The sequence below is a fragment of the Ciconia boyciana genome, chromosome 7 (assembly GCF_034638445.1).
Source record: "Ciconia boyciana chromosome 7, ASM3463844v1, whole genome shotgun sequence".
Classification (NCBI taxonomy): domain Eukaryota; kingdom Metazoa; phylum Chordata; class Aves; order Ciconiiformes; family Ciconiidae; genus Ciconia; species Ciconia boyciana.
Window position 1 is genome coordinate 21,923,583 of NC_132940.1, and position 23,779 is coordinate 21,947,361.

At 38.4% G+C, this 23,779-nt stretch overlaps 1 protein-coding gene across 15 annotated transcripts in view; it reads right to left on the reverse strand.

The window, feature by feature from the left end:
• The window catches only part of FRRS1 (ferric chelate reductase 1), a 71,679-nt gene that overhangs the window by 42,754 nt on the left and 5,146 nt on the right, over positions 1-23,779 (reverse strand). For 6 of the 15 annotated variants that reach the window (XR_012043290.1, XR_012043289.1, XR_012043288.1 and 3 more), the window contains exons 1-16: positions 18,446-18,620; positions 17,315-17,474; positions 10,542-10,737; positions 10,181-10,317; positions 8,863-8,957; positions 8,103-8,253; positions 7,076-7,255; positions 6,061-6,159; positions 5,366-5,513; positions 4,709-4,825; positions 3,799-3,914; positions 3,424-3,510; positions 2,333-2,430; positions 2,115-2,173; positions 1,240-1,383; positions 24-85 (exon numbers count right to left, since the gene is read on the reverse strand). Coding sequence is in view for 10 of the 15 variants with exons in the window: in XM_072866720.1 (XP_072722821.1) it covers positions 24-85; positions 1,240-1,383; positions 2,115-2,173; positions 2,333-2,430; positions 3,424-3,510; positions 3,799-3,914; positions 4,709-4,825; positions 5,366-5,513; positions 6,061-6,159; positions 7,076-7,255; positions 8,103-8,253; positions 8,863-8,957; positions 10,181-10,317; positions 10,542-10,737; positions 17,315-17,395 (1,770 nt within the window). In the remaining 5 variants the exon portion in view is untranslated. Of the gene's footprint in view, positions 1-23; positions 86-1,239; positions 1,384-2,114; positions 2,174-2,332; positions 2,431-3,423; positions 3,511-3,798; positions 3,915-4,708; positions 4,826-5,365; positions 5,514-6,060; positions 6,160-7,075; positions 7,256-8,102; positions 8,254-8,862; positions 8,958-10,180; positions 10,318-10,541; positions 10,738-14,271; positions 14,356-17,314; positions 17,475-18,441; positions 18,624-23,779 lie in introns of those variants that run through there. The other 9 variants (XM_072866723.1, XM_072866722.1, XM_072866730.1 and 6 more) reach the window with 9 other exon arrangements.

A 23,779-nucleotide genomic window follows, 5' to 3' on the forward strand; every position in this document is an offset into this window, starting at 1 on the left:
TTATTTACAAAATTGTGAATTACCTCTGCTTCTGCAGATGTGAGTGACTGCAGTATCTGTACTCTGTCATCCTCTATCACTTCAACTGTTAGTGGGAAGAAAAAAAAAAGTTAAGTCTGCTTTTAAGAGGAAGGAGGGTTTTCATATTTATACTGCAGAAGTCTTGATGCTGTGACTAAGTAACTAAGTCTTATACAGCATCAAATTTGAAAAGCACTTGGAAGTATCATTTGACATTTCATGACCTGTACTATCACACTCACAGCACAAGTGAAAAATTATTCTGAGCTCACCTACAAAAAGTAACTTCTGGACATTGAAGTGGCAAAAAATTTTATCTCTTGCTAGAGTGAATCATCAAAACACTGAGTTCTGAGCTGGACAAAACGTTTGATCTAAAACCTTTTCCTTTTCATTTTCAGATAACTAGATTTCATTAAAAAGTATTTTCCATTAGCCAACACGAGAACATTCATTGTTCAAACATTTCAGATTCATTTCTCTATTTCTAGGAAGCAATTACTGCAGATTAAGTTTAAACTCACATCTTTTATAATCACTCCTTCTCCATGTGCCACCTTACACAGCCTCTTAACTAATATGCTGCTTCAATTCTGGAGATCTCTCATCTCTGCCTTAGATACAGGTCATTTACATGTGCACAGTCACCTCTTAGAGACACCAACCAGTGAAGCTAAGAATTTCCAATGAAGTTACTACCAGTCTCTTCACTAGACATATTGGAGTCAGGATTTCACCTTCATTCCCCTGTTCACTCAAAATTGCAAGCGTTTGTGCTCAAGTTTCTGACCATTTTTCTGATGCAATAACAGCCATTCATACCAGCAATTTGTCACAATAAAATGCAGGCTAAATCTGCATGAATTAACCTGTATTTTACCTACCCACCTGGGATTAAAATCATGGCAAACAGTGATAGATTCTTGGAAAATACTTAGGCATTTCAGTCTGTCCCGATGAAGTACGGTTTGAGAAATAAGAGGCTACTATTTAAAATAGCACAAAACCAATTTTTCTAGAACATTTTCATCTTGAAAACTGGTTTACTCCCATATTAGTTTGTACAGAAGATATGACAGCCATTACTTGAGAGTTACCCCCTTTCAGCTTCCCAGTTAGAGGCCAAAGAACACTTCCTGAAATTCAGTCCACTCTGTTACATTTTTTGCACAATCCTCAGCAAGCAAGGTAACAACAGGAGTTCTGTTGGGTTTGTACCTTTACGTACGAGACAGTAGCTGTGTATTTCCAGAAGAACATCAATACCAACATGCCAAGCTACAAAACCAATCATTGTATAGGTGTCCCATGGATCTGGTAGGTCAAGTGCTGGCAGATCCATTCCCAAGAACATAGTCACCACTAGTCAGTAAAAACAAGATAAAAAGACACTAAGAGTGCTGTGTCAGGACAATTAAAAAAATGCTATCAACACCTATGGCAATAGATTTCCCATGAACTGCCTACAACTGCTTGGGGAATGACGTTAAAGGAATCCATGCAGCTAAAAGTGGGGGGTTTTGTTTTGGTTTTTAGTTTGTTTGGTTTTTTGGTAGTGTGAGGGGGAAGGCAGGGAGGAAAGGAGAAGGCCAAGATAGTTTTCATCCTGCTCAGTGTCCTGTCACATCCTAGTCACACAAACACTTGCATTTGTGACTCTACCAACCAGATCACAGTCACCACAACATTTGTGCTTAAGCTGCCTGTGGAAACATGTCACTATTAATAGAATTAAGCCCAGCTTCTGGTTCTGTGAGTCTCCCCTCCCCCATTAAATAACATTGAACTATGTTACTGTACAAACACTATCCTCAAATCTTCCAAGATAAAAAGAAATTAAGATAAGAACAGGTCCTCATTAGAGATCTTTCAGATTTGTCTGTAATCTCTTTGGTTTTACATAGTCACTTTTTCTCCCTAAAGCCATACCTGATGGCCACTTGAAACTCACACAGAAGATGGCCAGCAAGAAAAAGAATCTTCAGAGATGCCTGGACTGGATGTGCATAGATGTTTTAGACAAGCAATAGCCCAGACAAACAAAGTTCCTTTAAATCACTTAAAAGGGAGTTACAACTATTACTCTTACTCACCAGCTAGTATTCTAGCTGTTGTACCAGTACTCCAGTGAAACCAGTTAAACAATTGCCTCCTACAAAACAATGAAAACCATTTTATTGATTACGTAGTTGGGGGGATCAAAGAACATAGTTAGCTACTTTGAAGATATGTTTCAATGTAAAAATAATTTTTAAAGAAACAAGCATATTTAATTCCTGTGGCTATAACTTAATGAGTTAGTTCTGAGTACCTTGGTGCATGACGAGACGGTCTGAAACCTGCCATAAGTGGTTGAAAGATTGTCAGAGCCATCACAGTACAGCCGAGATAGGGATGAAAACCTGCTTGCTAAACACAGGACATTTTTCTTTAATATCATATCTATATAAAGATATAGAAAAAATATCAAAAAGTTGATAATTTTATTTATGCTTATATCAGTAAGTTACAATGGTGGAGCAGCACCGTGTTTAGACTGGCAGAGGCAACAGGACACAGTAAGCTGTCCTGCAGCTAGATGGAGATGATTCTCCTTGGCAGCATGAGACACTGGTAAGTCTGCCCATGGTTTGTCCCACCTTTTTGCTGTATTGAGAAATTCTACCAGCTGAAGAGCAGAGAGCAATATGACTGTAGAAGCTATGCTCCAAGCTCTTAATCCTCAATCCTGTGTCTTCAGGAGAGGCCTATTTTGTAACTCCTCCCAGCACTGTTTAGGGTTAAGATTAGAACCTCTCACCCTATCCGTTCTAATTTTAACCCTAAAACATTTTATTCCCTTTCCCTAGCTCTCAGCTCATACCTGTGACCACATTCTTCTCGCACGTTTAATTCAGATACTCCCTAGACTTTCCAATTTCTGATATCACCTTGTACCAAATATTATACAGGTGACAGCAATGGGTATACAATCTCTATCTATCTAATGTTCCAGACTAAGCTTAATCACTGGATACAGTTACTCAAGTCCAAGTTCACAACAACACTTATTCCTAGCAAAGTTTACCACATTAATAAGTCAGCCATCCCATCCTCGCTCCCCTCCCAAATTCAAGTTCTCTAAGGAAATGGGAAGAAGACTGATATAGTAGATAAAGAAATTGTGAGCAAGGACTTTATTTGGGAGAAAGAGGAAGGAAGGAAAATACTGAAATTTTTCAATTGTAGTTAAAGGAGGTAACACTCTTCCGTGTTGCTAGGATTTGAAATCAGTCTACTTAAGGACAGCTTTCACAGCAATTTATTTAGCAATAGTTGTAACATGTTAGTCATCAGTGGACCTCCTCATTCATTTGGTCCAACCTGTACATTGCAGTTAACAAAACAAAAGCACATACTTACTTGGCTCCAACCTCCTCGGTATATAAAAGGCAACACAAAAGAAACGCTTGTAAGCATGACTGTGGTCAACATAAGCATACGATGCACCTAGAAAAGTTAAGTTTGCTTTTAGAATCTCTACAGCTTTCTTAATACGTCATTAAAATACATTTAACAGATCTACAGTTAAAGATGTTCTTAGCGTCCTCTTTAGACTTTGCTTTTGCTAGTCAAGTAGGTGAACTGATTTGTAATTGTTCCATTTTATAAGATTAAAGAAAGAAAAAAAAAATCACACCGATTTTAATCTCCTATTTCTCAGATCTAGCAGGTTTATAATTCTGCTTACAATAAAGCTAGAAAATACAGCTGGAGATATGGGGAGATTTAGCCCACCTGAAACCAAACCTCCTTTCCAAACAGGAATAAGTGAGACCAGACAGGTTTGAAGAATCGTGCAACAATAACACCAATACTAACTGCGGTAATCCAAGCAACAAACATTAGCGCTCCTAAAAATTGAAAAAAATACAAGGTAAACATGAGTAATTTAGCTGCATATGTATACAGCTTCAAAGACTGTAATAGTTTAGTCTGTATGCACACAGTCAGAATTTACTAGTGATAAGTTTTTAATCACCTGGTTCAGACTACAACTTTATAGCATTCATCTTGCTAGAGGGCAGAAACATCCATATAAAAGACAATCATATTATTCCCACACAGCACAACAGAGCAGCTCTAGCTACTGCACATTTCACATGCACAAGTACAGTCAGTACACACTGGTGAGGGACGCTGTTCTGCCACCAACTTAGACGTCAGAGGATGAAAGGTGACATTTCTTACAATTTGTTTGACAAAGAACGAGTGATAGATCTCTCAGGGGCCTGCTTTAAAATCCAGTACCATGAGAGAAAAAATTCTCATTAACTTCAATGGCTCTGGACTGTCAGTTGAAGGGTTTCTCATTTCAAATAGAATTAAACCAATAATGCAACTAGAACAAATTAAACCAGAAAGAGGTAAACAGAAACAAGTCCTAATTATAAATTTAAGAGAAAAGGCAAATGCAGGTTCATTTTCCTGGGTAAAAAGAATCTTATAACGCTGTCCTTGAAATGAAAACTTATTAATAACTTTACTCTGTTTTCAGAGTCTCAGATCTTGCTAGCCAACAGTATATATATAACATGAGCGCCAGAAAGACAAGAGGAAATACCTGCTCTGCAATAACAAGGAAAATTTAACTCTCCAGTCTCAACAAGTCTAGAACTCAAAGACAAAACTAGAAGTTGCAGCTTACCGTGAGCCTTGATAAGTTGTGGGGACCGGGAACCTCTGATATCCTGAGGAAGGCCTGTGACATTGTATATTCCATTGGTGATCAGAGGCTGACGACGATGTTTGTATATTAGTCCACCTAAGCAGTGACATAAAGTGGTTTATTTATGGCTGATGAAAGCCACTGCACTTGTAAGCGTGCCCACTCCTTATTTATGAATGCAAGCCCTGTTGTAACCACTGAGCATAATCATACAAGCTAGATTTCTGACACACAATATGGTAAGAACCTAAGATGTCATCTAAGCTGTCTTGCATACTTAATGTACAAGAACCAACTCACCCCTCTACAGAAAATAGTTTTCTCCACTACATACACAAGACGTGAAGAATAATTCCCTTTGATGCTAGTCTCCATTTCAAAAAGATGTCGCCAGCTCTCAGGAAGCTAACAGTTCCTAGCATCAAGTGGGCATACAACACATATATATAAGTTTACTATAACTTCCAAAAGCAAACCCATGATCCAGAGAGGCAGTAAAGATGACTAGACTAAGTGCCTCAAACTTGGAAACCTTAGTTCAGATAGTAATTCTCAGCTAAGCCATATCTTACATAAGGGTTACTAACTCATTTAGAGCCATTCAAAGAAGAGCAACCATATGCAAGTCAAGTTTACCTTCACCAGCTTCCCCATCTGCCAGAAAGATGTAGTAACTGGCATCCAGATTAAATCTCCTTTTATAAGCAGGAAGACGAATACTCCTTCTGAAAGAACATTGAAGAACACCATCCACAAGCCTCCATGACACATCTTCAAGGGCATTCTGTGAAACAGGAGACATTTAATATCCAGTCTTTTCAGAGTGGCAGAGTAATTAGCTTAAAAGTAACCCTGTAAAAGACAAGAGTGCCACTGGTGCACAAAGAACAGCAATGATCGGGGGTGAATAAAAATCTCTTGCATACCAACTTAGAAGGTATGTCAGTGCGTTAACACAGCAACATAAAGGTTGGACTTATTACCACCAACTTTTCTAGCTCATAACAACCGTCTCCCCTTCTCTTCCAACCTTTAACCCAAGATATATCGATTCCAACTGCAGCCCTAGAAAAGGGACAGAGTAATAATAGGCACAAAGTTCCTCAATAGAGTAAGCTCCCACCACGCGACTTATTTTTAAAAATAAAATTTAGACTTCCAAAAGTAGCATTTACTAGGAAGTCAGAGCCCAACCAATCTCACCTGAGAGAATTATAGATCCACCTTACTATTTACAGCTGCTGTGCAAAATAAAAGCACAAAGCAGCAGCATACCATTCATTACTTCTAACCCACATTTGTGAAAGTGTCTTAGTTGTTTTCAAATGTACCTCTGAATCCAAAACAGGAGTACTTCGCCCCTTCAGATAGGCAGTGCTTACGTGAACGCGGTGGTCCTCATTAACACACAGATATGCATCATCACCACCCTGGAAAGTTTAAAAGAAAAGGGTATTTATAGCCCAATAAAAACCACTACTGGCAGTCTCCAAAAGCTCTTTGATTTAATATATGCAACAAAACCCAAGACAGATTTCTCTAGCTATCAAGCTATTATTTCACATCTTTCAAACACTTCAGTATTACAGAGGAACCACATTAAGTCAAACGGATGACACATAGTAAGGCACATTATGATTTACACTCTCCCCCTCCCAGGGTAACAACCATATTATCAGAAGTTTCTTTAATTATTTAGAGTTTACTAAATTAACCAGACAAGACAGAGGTGGATGTGGATGTTATTTAAAAGCCCTCTTTAGTTAAAAGTTGGTTTTCATTATAGCTGTAAAGACAAAGTATTGTTAAGAACCAAGCATTCTTGCACTAGGGACATGAATATAAACAGCATCTCCTTTGTGCAACAGTTAGTTTATGGATTATGCATTTGTCAACAGCATCGTCCCTTCACTTTAACACCAATTAGAAAAAAAGGATCTCTAAACACTTTTTAAGACTGAATGGAGTCACTCCTGTACAAACAATGATGAAATGCAAATAGTTTTCAGAAAGCATAGCAACTCAGCTTCTGATGCGTGAGGGTTTTTGGCTAGGTAACAAAGAAAGATTGATCTAACCAGGAATTCCAGTCAGCTACTGTGCTATCAGGTTGGATTCTGCTAAGACAGACATCCACAGGGAAATTCTACTGCAAATAGTCAGTCCTGAGCTAAAACTGAATATCCACCTATAGAAGGCAACCTGTGCTTCAGCACTATAGGAGAGAAGTTACTTTGTGTGACATCTAGCAGTATTTCAGTTTTGCATATGCATGTTTTGCTACAGTACCATTCAAACTTTACTAAGATCACAAAAGCAACTAAAGTAGAAGAACAGGACACTCACCATCCACTGGTCATGGGACAATGCAAACGCTAAATATCCTTCACTTGGACCACTCATTTCAATAAATACTGAACTCTTCTCTTGTTGGAAGGATAGAAAAAAACAGGAAGCACTTTCAGGATCACAGTTTGAAGGGTTCCTAATGCAGAACTTCATACTTCCACAACCTGATGCATTAAACTAGACAATTAAGCAAACAAACAAGTCATAAGCAATGAGAGTTCCCCTCTTCTTCCTCCCTTTCTACCCTGTTCTAGAAGAAAGCATACAAGGAACAGCTAAGAAAGGCCATCTCTGTCTACATACCAATCTCTTAACCCATCCCTACAATTACCCCAGGACTAGTAGGTAAAATGATGGCGAGTTCCAAGCTGTATTTTTATTCAAGTTGAATTTTCACTTTAAAGACATTATAATAGAATAACTTTGAAAAGAAAATAAAAACTTTAGAGAAACTTCCTTTGGTTTAATTTTTAGAGAGATAGTATCAGCTGTAGAATGAGAGAGACGAGAAGGGAAGACCAGCTTTTTGTTTCCTTTTTAAAGTAGCAACTCCAGTGATACAGAGTGAGAAAATACATGAATTAGAAGTCACACTTATTCTGGATCAAATAGTGATGCTTGCTCAATACATTCAAGAATCAGTAGTGGAAGTCAGTAACACAGATGAACTCATAGAATGAAGTTTCTGAGCCTGCAGTTACTAAATAGGAAGTTGTTAGTCAAGACCAGAGCAAGTCTTTTCCCATCTCTCTTCCCAGGTATGCATAATATTTTCTGACCATTAAGTTCTAAATGTTCTATCAACCTTTTGACCCGTGTATGGCGTGGCAACATTTAACCCACACAAGTTCAGGCAACTCAACTAACACAACAGGGTAGCTGTCTATGTTCTTGGTCTCTGATATCAAAGTTACTCATCCATCATCTCTCCCTTTCTGTCAATAGGCTGTATCAATGTGATTTCATTAAATTCCACTGATCACAAGCATTAAAGATAGCATTATTTAGGTTTATAATTACTTACTGGTTTTGATAAGTAGGAAACTGGGTGTGAGGTTGATATAGCCTCTGATGTCGCATGCAAGGGTGTTGTTGGGGATGGTGCATTAGGCTGAGAAACAATAGGACCAGGAATCTTCACCCAGAAAGTCTTGTATTTCTTCACAACTGTGGCTCTTAGAAAACACAACACACATGCAGTCATTACTGTATATATCAACAACTGATTGTTACTTTAAAAAAAAAAAAAAGGAAAAGCTTCTATAGTTTGTTCAACTCATTTGTAAAAGCCCCATCTTTATGCAGACCACTACCATTTTAGGGATTAAAGTAGGAAAGTATCTGAAATCTCAGTGGAAAAATATTTTTTAAACATACTACTGCATGCTCTACTGGATATAAGAAACATTCATGCCTGTGGTACAGATTACAACCTCAGAGAAAAGTTGCATAGATTGTATCCATTAGTTCCCAAAAAACTAGCAGCGTAACAGGAGGATATACATACCATTTTGTGAGGTATAAGCACAGAAATGCTGAAGAAAACCAGTCTCCAAATCCCCTTCTACTCTCCCCGCAAAAATCAAACCAATAATTTCCTAGCTTTCCCTAAAGAACAAGTGTCTGCGTTAATGTAGACTCTGCAGCGAGCAAGAGGTGTTGACTTTTCAGGCCATTTGTCCAAGGATACTTTTCAGTTGCTGGCCAATATTTGACACAGACAATGGTACAGGTGTACCTTATTTGCATTTTAATAAACTAGAACTAATACTAGATTTACTTACAGAAACTGCACACGTTTTGGTGCACCTCCAGGAGCAATCCAATAAACTTTTATGTAATTCTTTTTTGCTTTACTTGTGTGACTGACAGCTGAATTCTGAAAACATACACATATGAAGAGTTACACACTGGATATGCACTAAGGAGATTTCAGCTAACACAGTCATCACAGGCTGCAGCTAAATCCTGAACAGACACCACACTGTTACACTCCACAGACCCAGTCCAACTGGCTTTTCCCCAATCAGTCATGATCAACCCAGATAAAGTCTGCCACTGAAACTTATATGTACTAACAAACTTTAAGGCTAAAAGGAACAACTAGAGATCTTTCAATCCAGAAAACTCCCATGATGAGACAGAAGTCCCTGCAGCATTTATGCAGAAATGGTGTCATAACGCTCCATTTTTTCATAGTAGGAGCATGAAGGGCCAATGCAATGACTGTACAGAGAGAACAGAACTCGTATTACAGAGGACAAAAACCGAAAGTAGTCTTGGGGTCAGAAAGTTATTTGCACAAGATAAACAGATCCGACACAGCACTGAACCCTGGGTTGTGCCCTCAGAGCACAGAGGGCACAACCCAGACATCCCCATGCTTTTACTGCACTGATGAATGCATTAATTGGACACCACTGGGGGGCAGGTGGTAGAAGTGGAGAGAAAAAAAAAAAAAAAACAAACATCTAGGCAGATTGAGAACTTTGTCCACACCAGCTCAGATGACACTGTACGTGTTCATTAAGTTCAAGCAGGTTGTCAAAACACTAGTCAGAGTTTACATCTCTTGAACATGAGGCAGAATCAATTTATCTAAAATGGATATTGAAGATTGTAATTTAACCTGTTACTAAGAAGACTCCATTAACGGTAACTGACAGAGCAACACTAAAGATAATAGTCTGTTCTAGTGTTTGTTTACCACAATAACTGACCTAAACTTTCCTTGCTGTAAGACATTTTCTCTGTCCTTAACAAGCATGCAAAATTATTGATAGCTCTCCTCTTTTAATATTAAAGTACAATAACCAGGAATACACTACATTCATTGTGCACAAGTAAAAACTATGTTATGAATGCTGCACCTTCCTGCAGCAGTCAATCACCTTCTAACGCCAGGATAGTTTAAATGGCTCATAAGAATAGTCTGACAGAGTTGCAGTGAGACATGCCTCTATACTGCAAGTTAGACCAATTTCCCCAAGATGTTTACTGAGCTCAAAGAAGCTTACATAGCTTAGCTCTGCCCTATTGCAGACATGGTCTAGTACAGACACCTCAGTGCCTGATGTACCATTTTAAGACACTAGACTATACCTTGGTACGGCCACATGTCAGAAGCTGAGAAAGTCTCCGGTCCACTAACATGAAAGAACCAACTGCAGGGCTATCCAGGTGTTCTGCATCCCGGGCTTGTATGAAAAATCCTTCAAAATCTGGTCCAGACAGATGAACTGAAGCAAGAAGAAAAATAAAAGGAAGTTGAAATATTCTCCAGAGGAAGAATGAAATATTTCAACAATGACCACCAGAAGCTCATTTTACAAGTACTGAATGACTGCTAAACCTGAACAAGATTCAACTGCTTAGATAGATCTAGTATAGCTAGCTGAGTAAAGACATGCTACAAGACAAAGAAACAGTAAATTAAACTCTTCAGCTATAACTGACACAATACCTTCTATGTTGTCCCCTGGTTTAAATTCAGTCCCATTCACTGTAATGGTGTGCTCAGGTGACAGTTGTGGAGAGCTACCATGACAGGGTATCATGCTAGTGCAGGCTTCTCTTATTTTTCCGCTTGGATAGCCACCCACAGATGCATAGAAGCAAATAAACATCCAAACAGCAAAAGCAAGGCCAGACAGCTCCATCTATATAGAGTAAGAATTACAGGCAATTAAATACAATAAACATTTACATTACAGGTCACCACTCATCTTTAGAAGAGTCAGTTGAACACTGAAATTTAAAAACATATTTAAAACAAAAGCATGCATGAGAAGACACCATTCCCAGCTGCAGAAGCTGAAAGTAACATGCACTTCTGATAACTGCCAGACTTTGCAAGAATGTTCACAGATATCATGTTTCAAGCCATCAAGAGTATATTATTGGGTGGATTATTTCTCTCAGTGCATTTTGACATAACTTTTTAAATTTCCTTTGCTTATGCCTCTCCCGTTCTCTCTCTCAAAAAAAAAGATTGAAGTCCCTTAAACATCTGCACAGGACAGATGGATCTTAAAACATGCTTCATTGATGTATAAAGGTCCACAGTACTGAGGAACTACACAGCTAGTATCAAGCCCACTCTTTTATTAATCATAGCTCCAAATTGTGCATCATTACAGACTGCCTTTTGTTTCCACAACTCGTGTCTATTTCTTCACATATGACAAATAATTCCCAGGTAACAAGTTCCTCTTTCTGCAGGGAAACTAAAGTTGCCAAATGTCAGAAATAGATTTTATACATGCAAAAGAATGGGAATTTGGTATAAAGATTTAGACAAAGAAATATGTATTTTGTTGCAGGCAAGCACAAGACTTTTCCTTTGAACTCTTCCTTTTGGATGTTGGACCGCCAGACAATTCGTCAAACAACATAATTTCTTGTCACACTCTTGTTAAGGGAACAGTATACATGAAAAACATGTAGGGTAGTAGGACCAAAGAGCCTAAAAGTTATATGAACCCCTAATCCCAGCATTCATCATATAATGTCTTGCTCTGCCACAGTACTGTTTTCAAAAAAGCTGTGGTAATTGTTTTGTTACTCAGCAGCACACAGGGTTTACAGTTATATCATTGTTTACAGAACACCTTAGCCACCGAGAAAAAAGCATTTGCATGTCCAAAAGGCTGGGAGAACAGAGATAAACTTCCTTTGAATCCTTAGGCACAAAAAGTGGGTTATCAGCTTTAATGGAACATATACCAGGCAAGTAGGTCTGCCTTCTGGAAGAGCCATGCCCATTTTGCACCAAGTGATAAGAAATATCAGGTTATGAAGTTCCCTGACAGCACACATGGAAATGAAGATAAGAAAGGCACAGAGCCATTTCAGACTGAACTCTGATACCTAAAAAGCAGTCAAATGAAGACAAGGCATGTCGTTAGTCTTGCACACTCTCTAAGAGTCATCAATATTAACTTTTCCAAAGTTCTCATACATTCAGTGCTAAAAATCCACAATATGCAGGGCAATGCTACATTTGTACTTCAACGTAAGAGCTCCTTGGCAACTTTACACTAGTAAATAGAAGAAAATCAGAGGGGAGAGGGGGTTGAACAGTTACATTTCAGGAACTAGATAAAAAACAACACTCAACTCCTCCTCCCAAATATTCAAGATAACATTATGATAATATCTTTAACTTCTAGCTAAAGTAAGCCTTTCCTTCTAGTTCCAATGCTTCTCCAAACTATAACAAATCTACATCAACGTGATTTTATTCATAAGTTAAGGAAGCCTATAGGAAGTTAAAAACTAAGGTTCAGTACAATGGTGGCATTAAAGCAGCTTTTATATGTACCAGTGAAATCTTCAAAACAAGTTGCTGCCAGAAGAGATAAGGCTGCATACCACAGAGACAAGAAAAAGAGTAGGTTAGTATTCTAGTTTAAATAGCAGAGGATGTGGTAGGGATTTAAAACGAAACAAGAAATATTCTTTGGCAGACTCAACTGACTCAAAAGCTGGCAGAAGAGAAAGAGGAAGAAGCAGAGACAAAAAGAATGAAAAAGGCCCAAATCTGAAAGAAGTACTGTACTGAAGAGCAATTTTTTAAAACATTTTTCCTTTTTTAAACAGGGTTAACTGTAGAAGAGTAGTCTTCTCTATGCACGTTCAACAATGAGGGCTAGATTCTATAAAGAATAGTAAATTCTATATTAAAATTTAGCCTTCCTCAAACAACATTTACTCAGTTGCCTTGAGAAATCCCTTTCCTCCTTTAATCTGGAAATATGCTGCAGCACTCTACGTTCTCCACTTACACAGTAAAAGAGGCAGAGGGAAGATGGGAAGTGCTCTTATAACATCAATCATTCTGTGGTTAAAGATTCTTTTTGTATTTTTAGGAAAATATGTCCTAAAGTGTTACTATAGACAAAACAGTACAATAGGTCAACATTCTAGAGAAGTCAAACTTTAAGAAATTATTCCTTAATTTCAGATTAAAGAACTCTGGACTTTAACTCAAATACCATAGTAAAACCCTTTGTATAACACAGTAGAAATTCATATTTACAATTGTAGTTTGGAAAAGCCAAAAACAGAAGTTTACCATCACTCATCTGCTGCCCCCAATTCAGCTAGGATCTTGCTGTGCCTCCCCACCCCCTTTTGCAACATGCACACGCACCCCCGGCCTTCAGCCAAGACCTGTTCAAAACAAGCCTCACACCAATCATAATGAGCAAGAAAGACAAGGACACAAAATCTGAATATATGAGAAGGAAGAGGGGAAATCCAAGAGATGCCCAGAACTTCCTCATACAAGCAGGTTAAGATGTCTCCTTCAGCTCTAAAAAAAGTACCTATTACAAGAGCACGAAACATTATGGCATGGCCTCATGAATATGACAGTCTGGCCAAGAGAAGGAAAAAGTGAGTTAGTCTGCAAAGCTGAGCACGCATCATTAGTAGTTCAAAAATGAACAATATTAAAAACACACCTAGGGAAGATACCTAATTAAACTGATGAATCAGCAATAAGCAATTCTGAGAAGGGACAAGAAAAAGTATCTTTATACTCAGGCTGAAGATCAATAAGCAATTATATCCATCCTCAGCCAAGTATTTGCACAAGAGATCATCTGTTTTGCTAAGCAAAAAAACCCAACCAACCAGACAAAAAGAGTCAGCCACTGGCAAGCAACAAGTCACTCCTATATGAAACAGTGACCTCTTCTTCTGTAAGATTACATGGTTTCCTCTTCTCTCTGATTAGATTTCTACAGCCATGATAGCGTTATTTCCCTCCAAGTGATATTGACAGGAATGACTGCATTTTTAGACATTTAGCATGTCGTATGTACCACAATGCAGAACAGTTATTTAGAATTAGAGGAGTAACTAGCTTTAAAATTTTAACTAATCACACACAGAGGTAAAGGAATCAAGGTTTGTAATAAGTGAGTGTACAATAAACTGTAGAATATGTGACTTTTTTCTGATATTCCCCTTTGCAGGAAAAACAGAGGAAGACAACTAAATCTCACAACTACATACATAAGTACAACCCTGAACAAAAAGCATTAGGATTAATGGCATGGAAATAATTTGTTACAGAGAGGTTATGTTCAGGAAAGCTGAAGTGTGATATGCGAATCATGCTTAATCTCACCACAAAAGAATAAATGCCTTTAAAAGAATAAAGTAAAAATAAAAACAGTTCCCACCTGTATCAAGAAGGACCTGAGAGACTGATCAAAGCTGTCATATTCTACAGAACTGTTACTCACTCTCTTATTCTACTCCTCCCAGAAACATGGCTGAATTAAAAAAAAACCACAGTTAAATTGCATTCTAATAAAGATGAATCAGCAGATCTCTGCAAGATCATCTCTTCTAGATAAGAACAACATAACAAACTGCATCAAAACCTTAAATCACCAAGTATTGCCACTAAAGCTAGATTCAAAATGAGAATCTATGTTAACTCAAGTTTTGAGGTGTATAAGCTGTGGAACAGCATGCTATTACCTATAGCATTTGAAAATACTCTCAGTTTCCACCATAACTTATTATAAATTGTAGATTTGTCCTTCTTGACAGATTTTGCTTGCAAGTTATATTAAGAAGCTTCAGCCATAGTGGCTTATTTATAACCCTTTGAAATACAACTCAGTGGTGACAGCCTACGAATTAGTAGTCAAGTTCCCTGTACTAAAGAGGAATAGGAATAATTGTCTTCAGGACTGAAGCACACTGATGTTAAAAAACATAGAAGCTAATTCCTGCAGCATTTCTCAACTGGCAATTCTCCAGCATTTTTGTTAACTTACTATTGTTTGAACAGCCTGGAAGAACAACAGGGAGTTTAAGGATTTCTGCACTGTCCAGTGACTTGTTTTCCAAGATAAATGCATTACACTGAAATGCTTGTGTTAACCAAGGGCCTGACAATACATATAATCTCCTTCCTCTATCCTGCCTGCATGCCAGCTGCACACCATGTGGTAGCATGCATCAGTAAATGCCCCAGTCAAGGTTACAAGGATGTGCTACAGAGCATACTAGCTCCATAGTCAGAACACAATCACACAGCATTGATTGTTGATTTTACTGAGTCTTGTACTATACACAGACTTTTCAATATGTTATACATGACCAAAGACAGCATAAGATCCACGAGTCCTTTCTCTACAGATAGAGATACTAACGCATACCACACCATTACAGTATAAAACAGTTATTGAAACCATTATGTTTCATACCTTTATTTAGAATGGAAAAAATACTTCAATACTTACTAGTTTGAAGCATGACTGAAAATTTGTTATTCCCTCCCTACTTAAATCTTCAGTATAATACATAACTCACAACCCCTGGCAGGAAAGAAAATTTCAGAACAAGTTTGTTCAAAGAAACTTCGTCATTACTTGTAATTCTAATGGTGTTTCAAATATCATCTCACTCTTGGGGCGGAGGGAGGGAGGAAGAGAATTGTGTACTTGAAGCCATTTATAATACAGCCCTCTAATTAATAGAAAGCCAAAAAATACAGAGTGACAGTCATCTTCTCATCACCCTTGCCTAAACTTGGGCAAAATGCTTTAGAAAGAAGTTAAGCTTTTCCAAGGAAGCCGAGTAACCGGAATGTCAATTAATATTTCATATGGAACTTGATTATAACTGTAAAATTCCATTTCATACAGACACTACTCAATACTAACAGATGACTTCTGAAGTAACCCAAAGTTTCAGTCAAGCATTTCTTGAGCCATACTACCAAGTTATTTTAGATGTTTGCTGGGCAGGTCAGAACTCAAGACAGAAATAGAGCTTTTTGTTAGAGCACTATTTTTTGGGAACTTATATTGCATACAACCCACCAGAAATTTATAGGAAAGTCATGTAAAAAAAAAATCAGAACAGGGGTCCCAAAGGTACTCTATGCTTGGCCAGTTATTCCAACTGGGATTTGGGATGCAGAACAGTTATTTTTAATAAGAGGCAGCCAAAAAAACCTCACTGAGAACCTACAACAGCTATTCCTGAAAAAGTGAACTAGAAACAACCATTTTGGTTAGTATGAATGGATATGAAGTAGCTAGCATTCTTCATACTTATGATGGACCATGACAAGACAAGAACACCTCTGTGACAATTCAAACATTAATGGTTAAAGGCCAAAGCAATTATCTGTGGCTTAACCTCAAGTGATTCTGCCTGGCAAGGCAGACTGCAAAGAGAAATACAGGTTTACTCATAATAATAGCTACCAGCTTCTGTAAAGTTTCAATGCAATACAACTACACTTGTCTGAATATTTAGAATTTATCATCCCATTCATTCAGGAGTCATCTCCTTCTGCTCCTAAGGAGGGAGGAGGAAAGAATAAGAAATGGTTGGAAAAAAATGAGTGCTATAATTTTAGGAACAGAATCTTTAAAAGTCTGAACCAACCATACCAAAATTTAGTGGGAATCTTTTCATGATATTTAGCATACATAGGAATTTATTCTCCTGATTACATCTCACAATCTTACAGTAACTGGATTTGGATAAATAGAGAGCAGCAAGTTACTCCCTTCCTGTGTTGAAAAAACCTCCTACAGTCCCTGCAGGTATCAACAGCTAAGAAAGCCCTGGTACCCTAATTCCTCAAGAGCACAATGTTCACACACAAACTCAGGATCTCTTCACAGAAACTTTCTTTCAGCTGTTTAACAGAACTTCATTAGCCACAGAGTACGAAATCTAAAACTAGTTTCAGAGAGGAAGAGGAGATGAGAGCAGGGGCAAGGCAAACTTATTGCCAATTCAAAGGTTAAAAAAGTATCACAGCCAGAACTTTTCTCCTGAGCACCATCAGACAAGAGGGCAAGCAGAAAAGGAAAAAGCCATCTAAAGGAGAATAAGCTATATTAACAGAAGGTGTTCGTGGCATCTCTCTTTAGAAATATATTCTTACAAAGCAAAAGCGGACAGCCTTGCTATCCAAGAGTCACCTTTCCTCTGAGTTCAGAAAAAGAGCTTAGATTAATTTATATCACAACAGCTGGATTGAGCAAGGGCAGAAAACAAGTAGTGTTCACATTCACACTAACTCATTATTTTTAAAATACAAACACACACACATCCCCCCATGCCCACAAGATGACAAAACATACACACCTCAGCCTTTTGGTCTTTCTATACAGGAAACATCCAAAGAGAACTTCAAGGCCTGTGTGTTTCAAAATGAATTTTTGTAACAGTTTAAAGGGAGGTACTTACCTTACGGCCAGTCCTTCTGCTACAGTGACCACATCTGAGTAAAATTGCCATTGGCTTTCTACTTATAGTAAGACAACTCATATTACATTGTAACCTCCTCTATTTGACTTGCATCTAACAGTATTAACCTTTATCATACCCAGGATCAAAGGAAGTTTGTCTGAAAGAAGAAACAGTACACACACAAAAAAGAAAACATTTATAAGAGCATTCTTTACTTCAGGCATGCATTTTATACTGCTTCCCAAGCTAAGCCTGTAAGACCCTACACTTCAGCTGAAACATTTGAAGTTGTAATGAAGCACCCCTGCAGCTTCCTTTGCTTTGTCTGACATGTACTTCCACAGACCTTAGAGAGTTGCATATTAAGTAATTATTTTAATTATCTTCTGGTGCAGTTAAGGGGGAAAAAAAAAACCAAACTACAACTTTTGATACCTTCTTCCTCAAAGCACAAGTTGGTACAAATTTGCAGCATTATTTTAAAGCTTGTTATACATTTACTCCTTATCAAAGAGACATTTCTTTTAGAAGAGGGGTAAGCAATCTTACAAAGGACTATGTAAGTCTGTCTTTTTTCCATATATCCCACCAAGAATGAACAAGAGGCAAGGATTCTGCCCTGTTCAGTGTTTACTTTGATTATTTAACTTTCTGTTGGGCAGCTGCTCTGCATGTAATCTTTTAAGGCCCCAACCTTGCAAACTTTTAGCTGTATGAAGAAACCAAAGTTGCAGGCTGACCAAAAAATGACGTGGTTTGTTACCCGAACAAGCAAATCCAGCTACAGGATCAGCACATTTACCATAACAGTTACTATACAGCCATCTCCTATGCACATTAATGAAGAAATAAAATAAGAAAGTAATATTCACATAACATTAAGAAGCAAACAAGATGCAAGAGGAACATGGTTGGCGTGGCTTCCAGCTAAAATAAGCCATCGCTTACCTTTACTCATTAAGGCAAGCAGGCTTAAGAGTTATCTCTAAAGCAATTCAGAAATACTTGCATGAAAGGCAGCAGCTAACAAGGTGCTTTAAAAGCTTCACTAGATTTTAATTTGCTTCATAGCTGCTGTAGACATTCTATTAAGCATACGTAGTTTTCAAAAAACCCTGCAGTACCTACACTTTGAGCACTCACTGGCGTCAGTTTAACCTAAAGCGCTCTGGAGCTCCAGCAGCTTCTCTACGACAGCCCCACCCGCCGCGCACCAGCCTCGCTCCAACCAGCCCCGCGCTCTGCTCTCTGACACTGCTCCCGCAGAAAAGGGCAGGGGAGAAGCGGCAGGCGGGCCGGCCCGCCCCCTGTCTCTGCTCGAGACTCCCCCCGCGGCAGCGCTCGCCTTTCTGGCTGCGGGGGGCGGCCCCGATACGGTCTCCCGCCGAGCAGCGGCTGAGGAGGCGCAGGAGAAGGGCGGGACGGGCGGCGAGCGCAGCCAGCGGGCGTGAGGCCGCTGCCGAGAGCGGGGCTCGGCCGCTGCCGAGAGCGGGGCTCGGCCGCTGCCGGGGACGGCTACCCTGCCGGCGGGTGCGCCTGTAGGCAAGCGAAACGGCACGTTAGAAGCGCTCCGTGTTCTCAACTAAGTGGCTGCCCAGCGTGAATCCCCAGAAGAACTGGGGTCCTGTGAAACGCGTTAAGGACACGTAATTTCTTTGCGGCCTCCAAACGTCGCAGGTGTCGATGAGTGTCCCGGTTTTGCAAGCAGAGTCTTGCTCCATGGGTTTTACTGAGAGATTGTCCTTGTAAAAGCTTACAGAGCTCATTTGCGCTGCTATTCGTATGCCTGAAGGTGTTCACATACACAGGCTTGCAAAACCAGGTTTTTCTTATCGAGAAAACAAATAAGTACTGGCTGTAACTGGGGTTTTGCTGGCAGAAACTGCGGTTACTTACCCAGGCTTCTCAGAGTTCTGTTTTTCTTTGGTTTATTCCAAGTCCTCAATTGCTCACAAATCAAGGCGGCACAAAAAGACAATTATTTAATAAAAATCCAATGGGAATTTTGCCCTCACACAGATCAGAAATCTTGTGTTTGTGTTAACAATCACCTTGACTGGAGGGCTCTGGTAATTCAGTTGCTTATTAGTAGGTCTGAGCAGTTCTAGTGATCTCAATACTATTAATTTAGTCACATTTTCTTAAAAAGTACTATCTACTAAAATATAGCAAATTTGCAAATGCTCTGTTAGTGTTCTACTGCTTTCTCAGTTTCCATAAAAGCAGCATTAACCTTAGAGGTACTCTGTAACAGCATATTGTAAGATACATTTAACTTGAAAAACAATAATGAACTACTTTGCCTGATCAGACAAATGCTTTGACTGTTACAGTTGTATTATCTTGCTCATGGAAGTCACTGGGAAGCTGAGATCTCACTAAGTGTACACCAACTGAAGAAACATAACACATAATCAATAGCTTAAAATTAAGTATGGATATTTCCCCCGAGCTGGGGAAAAAAAAAAAACATTCCATTTACAACAGCCATTCATAAAGTTCCCAAAATATGAAAGAATTTGATAAAATTGTAAGCCCAAGTACATACACGCTTCAAGTGCTTGTGTGTTTCTAATTAATTCATGCTGATTAAAAACAGCCTTCCTTGCAGATACATTATTAGTATGACAAATACTAACATAAATACATTTACAGTATGAAAACTCTGGTGATCACAGCAACCAATATTCTTGACAATATTTAGGTTCATAATTTACACAGATTGTAGTAGGAATTAATAACCAAATATTTTTTAAGATCTTATTTTAGGGTCTTGGCCCATTGACAGAATGGGGTCTATACTTCTGAAACATTGTTATAAATATAAGAATATATGGAACTAATTTCCTCATTAAGACCCACAGGGAAGGATGAAAATGCAAGCAACAATCCTGTTGGAAACTATAATCAGAGTTTAAGAAAATAGATTCATTTATCTGTGAAAGGTAAAGTAGGTAAGGGAGGGCATACTAATTTGCTTCTCATTTTATAGCTTCTTTTATTTCAGAAGGTGTTAGCTATTGACAAAGAGCTATAAAGCAAGAAAACCAGGAAAAAACAATTACTACTGAGTACAAGTACCCATACTCCTTCTGCATAGACAACCATCAATCTGTCTGGAAGGACTCTTTTCAAACATACTAGTGTCCTTAAAAAAAAATTAATAATCAACAGTTCTACAGCCTTAATGAAAATATTTCTATGAAAGAGTATTGCATGCTAATTTGTTAAGTTTCAATATCCAAGTTGTTTCAAGGAAATAAAATGCATTAGGATATATGAACTATACAAAGCCTGCAGATGCATCTTCTTTGTAAAGTGTACTGCAATTATAGTTCTGTTAGTGTATTCATAATAATTCTGTATTTATTGCAAAGCAGAAGTTTCTAGCTTAACCAAATGATCAGTTAGAGACATAGAGGGCTGGGGGTTGGTTTTTAATCTTACTGCAAGCTTGAAGAGAGATAAAGTCATGTAATCTACTATTGAACTATGTCAGAAGATGACGACGTCAAGTGGCAAATGAACAACATAACATCTAACATGAAAAGAAGCTGATGACTTTTTTTGTATAGTTTGTTACAGGACCTCAAGGAAGGAAGTGAAAGCTTATAATTTTGAAAGCAACAGCAATTTCAAAACGGAGACTGCATGCTGGGGAATTTCTGTTGCTTAACAACCAAGGAAACAATTAAGTAAAATATATATAATTTTGGAAGTTAAATATTGTGAATCCAAGGCATATATTGATAGCTATGCTATTTTTTAAGCCCAAAGTAATATGGAAAACAATAAGCCATTGAAGCTAGGTCTGAAGAGAACCTGTGTTATTATGTGGTTCCTTGTAATCAATTTTCTTCTTAGGTATTAAGCTAACTATACAGCAAAACTGTGGTATTTTATAAGGTCAACCCTTGCTCAAGTTTCATATGTGTCCACTAGACAAATGGTTGCTCTATGTTACTGGCAAGATTATCACAGTAAAATTACACTTGAGTTCAAACCAAGTGATGTGCAAAAAGGCTGCATCCCTATCAGGTTGTTTTGATGATGGATAACTTGGATCTAAGAAGTTTTTGTTACTACTGTTTTCTATTCTGACATATTGACATGCGGTTGGTGTTTGAAAAAGTGCATTTAGATTTGGCCGAATACATGCAGGAGATTGGTCTTCCTATGAAGATAACAGTCCTGACACCTATATGTATTCATCTCCCTCTTGTGTATCCTACACGTACAAGACTAGACTTCAGCATTTTTCAAGCTTTTCAGCGTTATCATCTTAGCTAAATATGTATTAGGGAAATAATAACAATAACATTATCCTAGGAAGAATTTTTCCTACCAAAGAAATTTACATATGCTTTTTTTCCCCAAAGAGAGGGGAATGTTGAGTCATTGAAACAATCCTAACCATCTAAAAGGGAATAAATGATTATAAAAGTCACAATGTAGGATGACATATTTATCTCCATAGTTAATTAATTCTTTTCCCTTGAGCTTTGGCACTGTTTCACATTTATCTGATTTACCAACCGACTTACTGTTAACCTACAAACTAGATAAATGTATGCCACTGGTCTCTAGAAACATTCTTTTTATGTATGCTTCTCTCTGGTCTTTATTCCTCTCTACTAATCAGCCCTTTCTACTTGCACTATTTTTTTTTTTTTTTTATGTCACACATAAAAATTCACACCTGGAAACATATTCATACGAAAATACTTGTTTACCTAGAGATAAAAGAAAAATGCATTTTACAGCTTTCAGTCAATTATACTAACTAGCCACCTGGTGGCATTAGCCACTAAGTAAAATAAAGTTTTCCACTGTTGACTATACAGAAACCTACTTTCTTTTTGTATCTCTATTCTGACACATCACCAGCTGAAGTACGCACACAACAGCTTTCTACCAAAATGTGCGTCAACTTTGACTTAAAGAGAATTTAAAAAAAAAAATACTTCCTTTCTTATCTGAAATGAAAGAATTAAGTTTGGTTCCCTGATATCAGTTTGTGCCAGGTCTATTTGTATAGGTGCTATGATACAATGACAACCTGCTACTTTTCTGAAAGAGTCTCCACTTAATCAAGTGCACAGCACAATTAAATCAATGGATAAAGGACTGGAGTAAAATCATTTTACCCACTTCAAGGGATGCGGGTCATCGCTTTGTCCGATGCACACTATTGAAGTTTTATCTGATAAAAGTACTGAATTATTAACTTTATTGAGTTTTCTATATTTTTCACCATTTCCGTGGTGCTTTTTAAAATTATTAATTTTATTACATCAGCGAGATGTGATGAGATCCTATTATTCCATTTCACGGGGAGCAAAGAGCTTGCTGGCAAAAGCATTGACCTGCAAGTTTAAGGCACTTTAGACCTGATTACACAATTCGTAATGTTAAACTACAAGATTAATTGAAATCTAGTACAATGCTCCTCCATACACTGATCAGTTTGTTTGCTAGCCAATCTCAGTTCCACCTCTGCCCCACAGGCTTTTTCCTCTTTCCTTTCACTCAGACTAGGAACAAATTTTCCCACTCTTTTTCATGTCATCTCAGAGGTCCTTTCACAGACAACCCATTTCCAGCTTTTTACCTTTTCCTCAGAAGCTCTCAATCTGTCTTCTTCACGGCTTACAAACGCATTCTTTGTTCAGACCTGGTATGTCTGTGGGTTTTGTGGTTGCTCTGAGTTCAAGCACAAGCAATCGTTCTGTAGGGATGATGCATGATGGGCAATAGTTGTAGCAACAGATGGGCTGTTAGTTGTAGCAACATGCTAGTTAGTACATGCCCAGTACCCCTGTGGGGGAACCCTGTGGTGATGTTTGAGTATGCTCGGTAGGAATGCTTGCATGGATTTTAGCTCTCAGTTTAGCAAGTCTCACCTAAATGCTTGCAGAGACTTTCAAAAGCTAATAAACTGGTCAGACTGTAATGGAGCTCATAAAAGGCATACCCAACATAGGAGAGTTGTGAGAAGAATAAGAGAGAGAGAAGATTGTTTCATACCAGCTTTCAAGTCCTATAAGCCGCAATCCTCACTTGATGAGCACAGGGGAACATCAAGCGAGGTGCAAAGTGACCCAGTCCAGGGATGCTATGGAAAGCTGCCTCCTGCAGAGACAGGTTAGTACGTAGTCTCTGTGCAAGCCGGTACCTCCACGGAAGTTCCAAACTTTGGGGGAACCTGCTGCACAGGACCTGCAGTGATCCAAGAAATATGTCCCTGACATACTCAGAGGCAAAATATCAATACTGCACTACTGTATGAGACAGTAATTCCTCCACCAACGAGAATCCAGCTGGAATGGAGAGCTAGTGGTTCGTGCAGAGGTAAGATACTCTAAAAAGCTAGGCAGCAGCAGCAGTTTGCCTCAGCATACAGCAGTAATTCCTAGCTCCTGTGAGTTCACATAGGAGCTGCTGCCCAGTTATGGGCAAGCT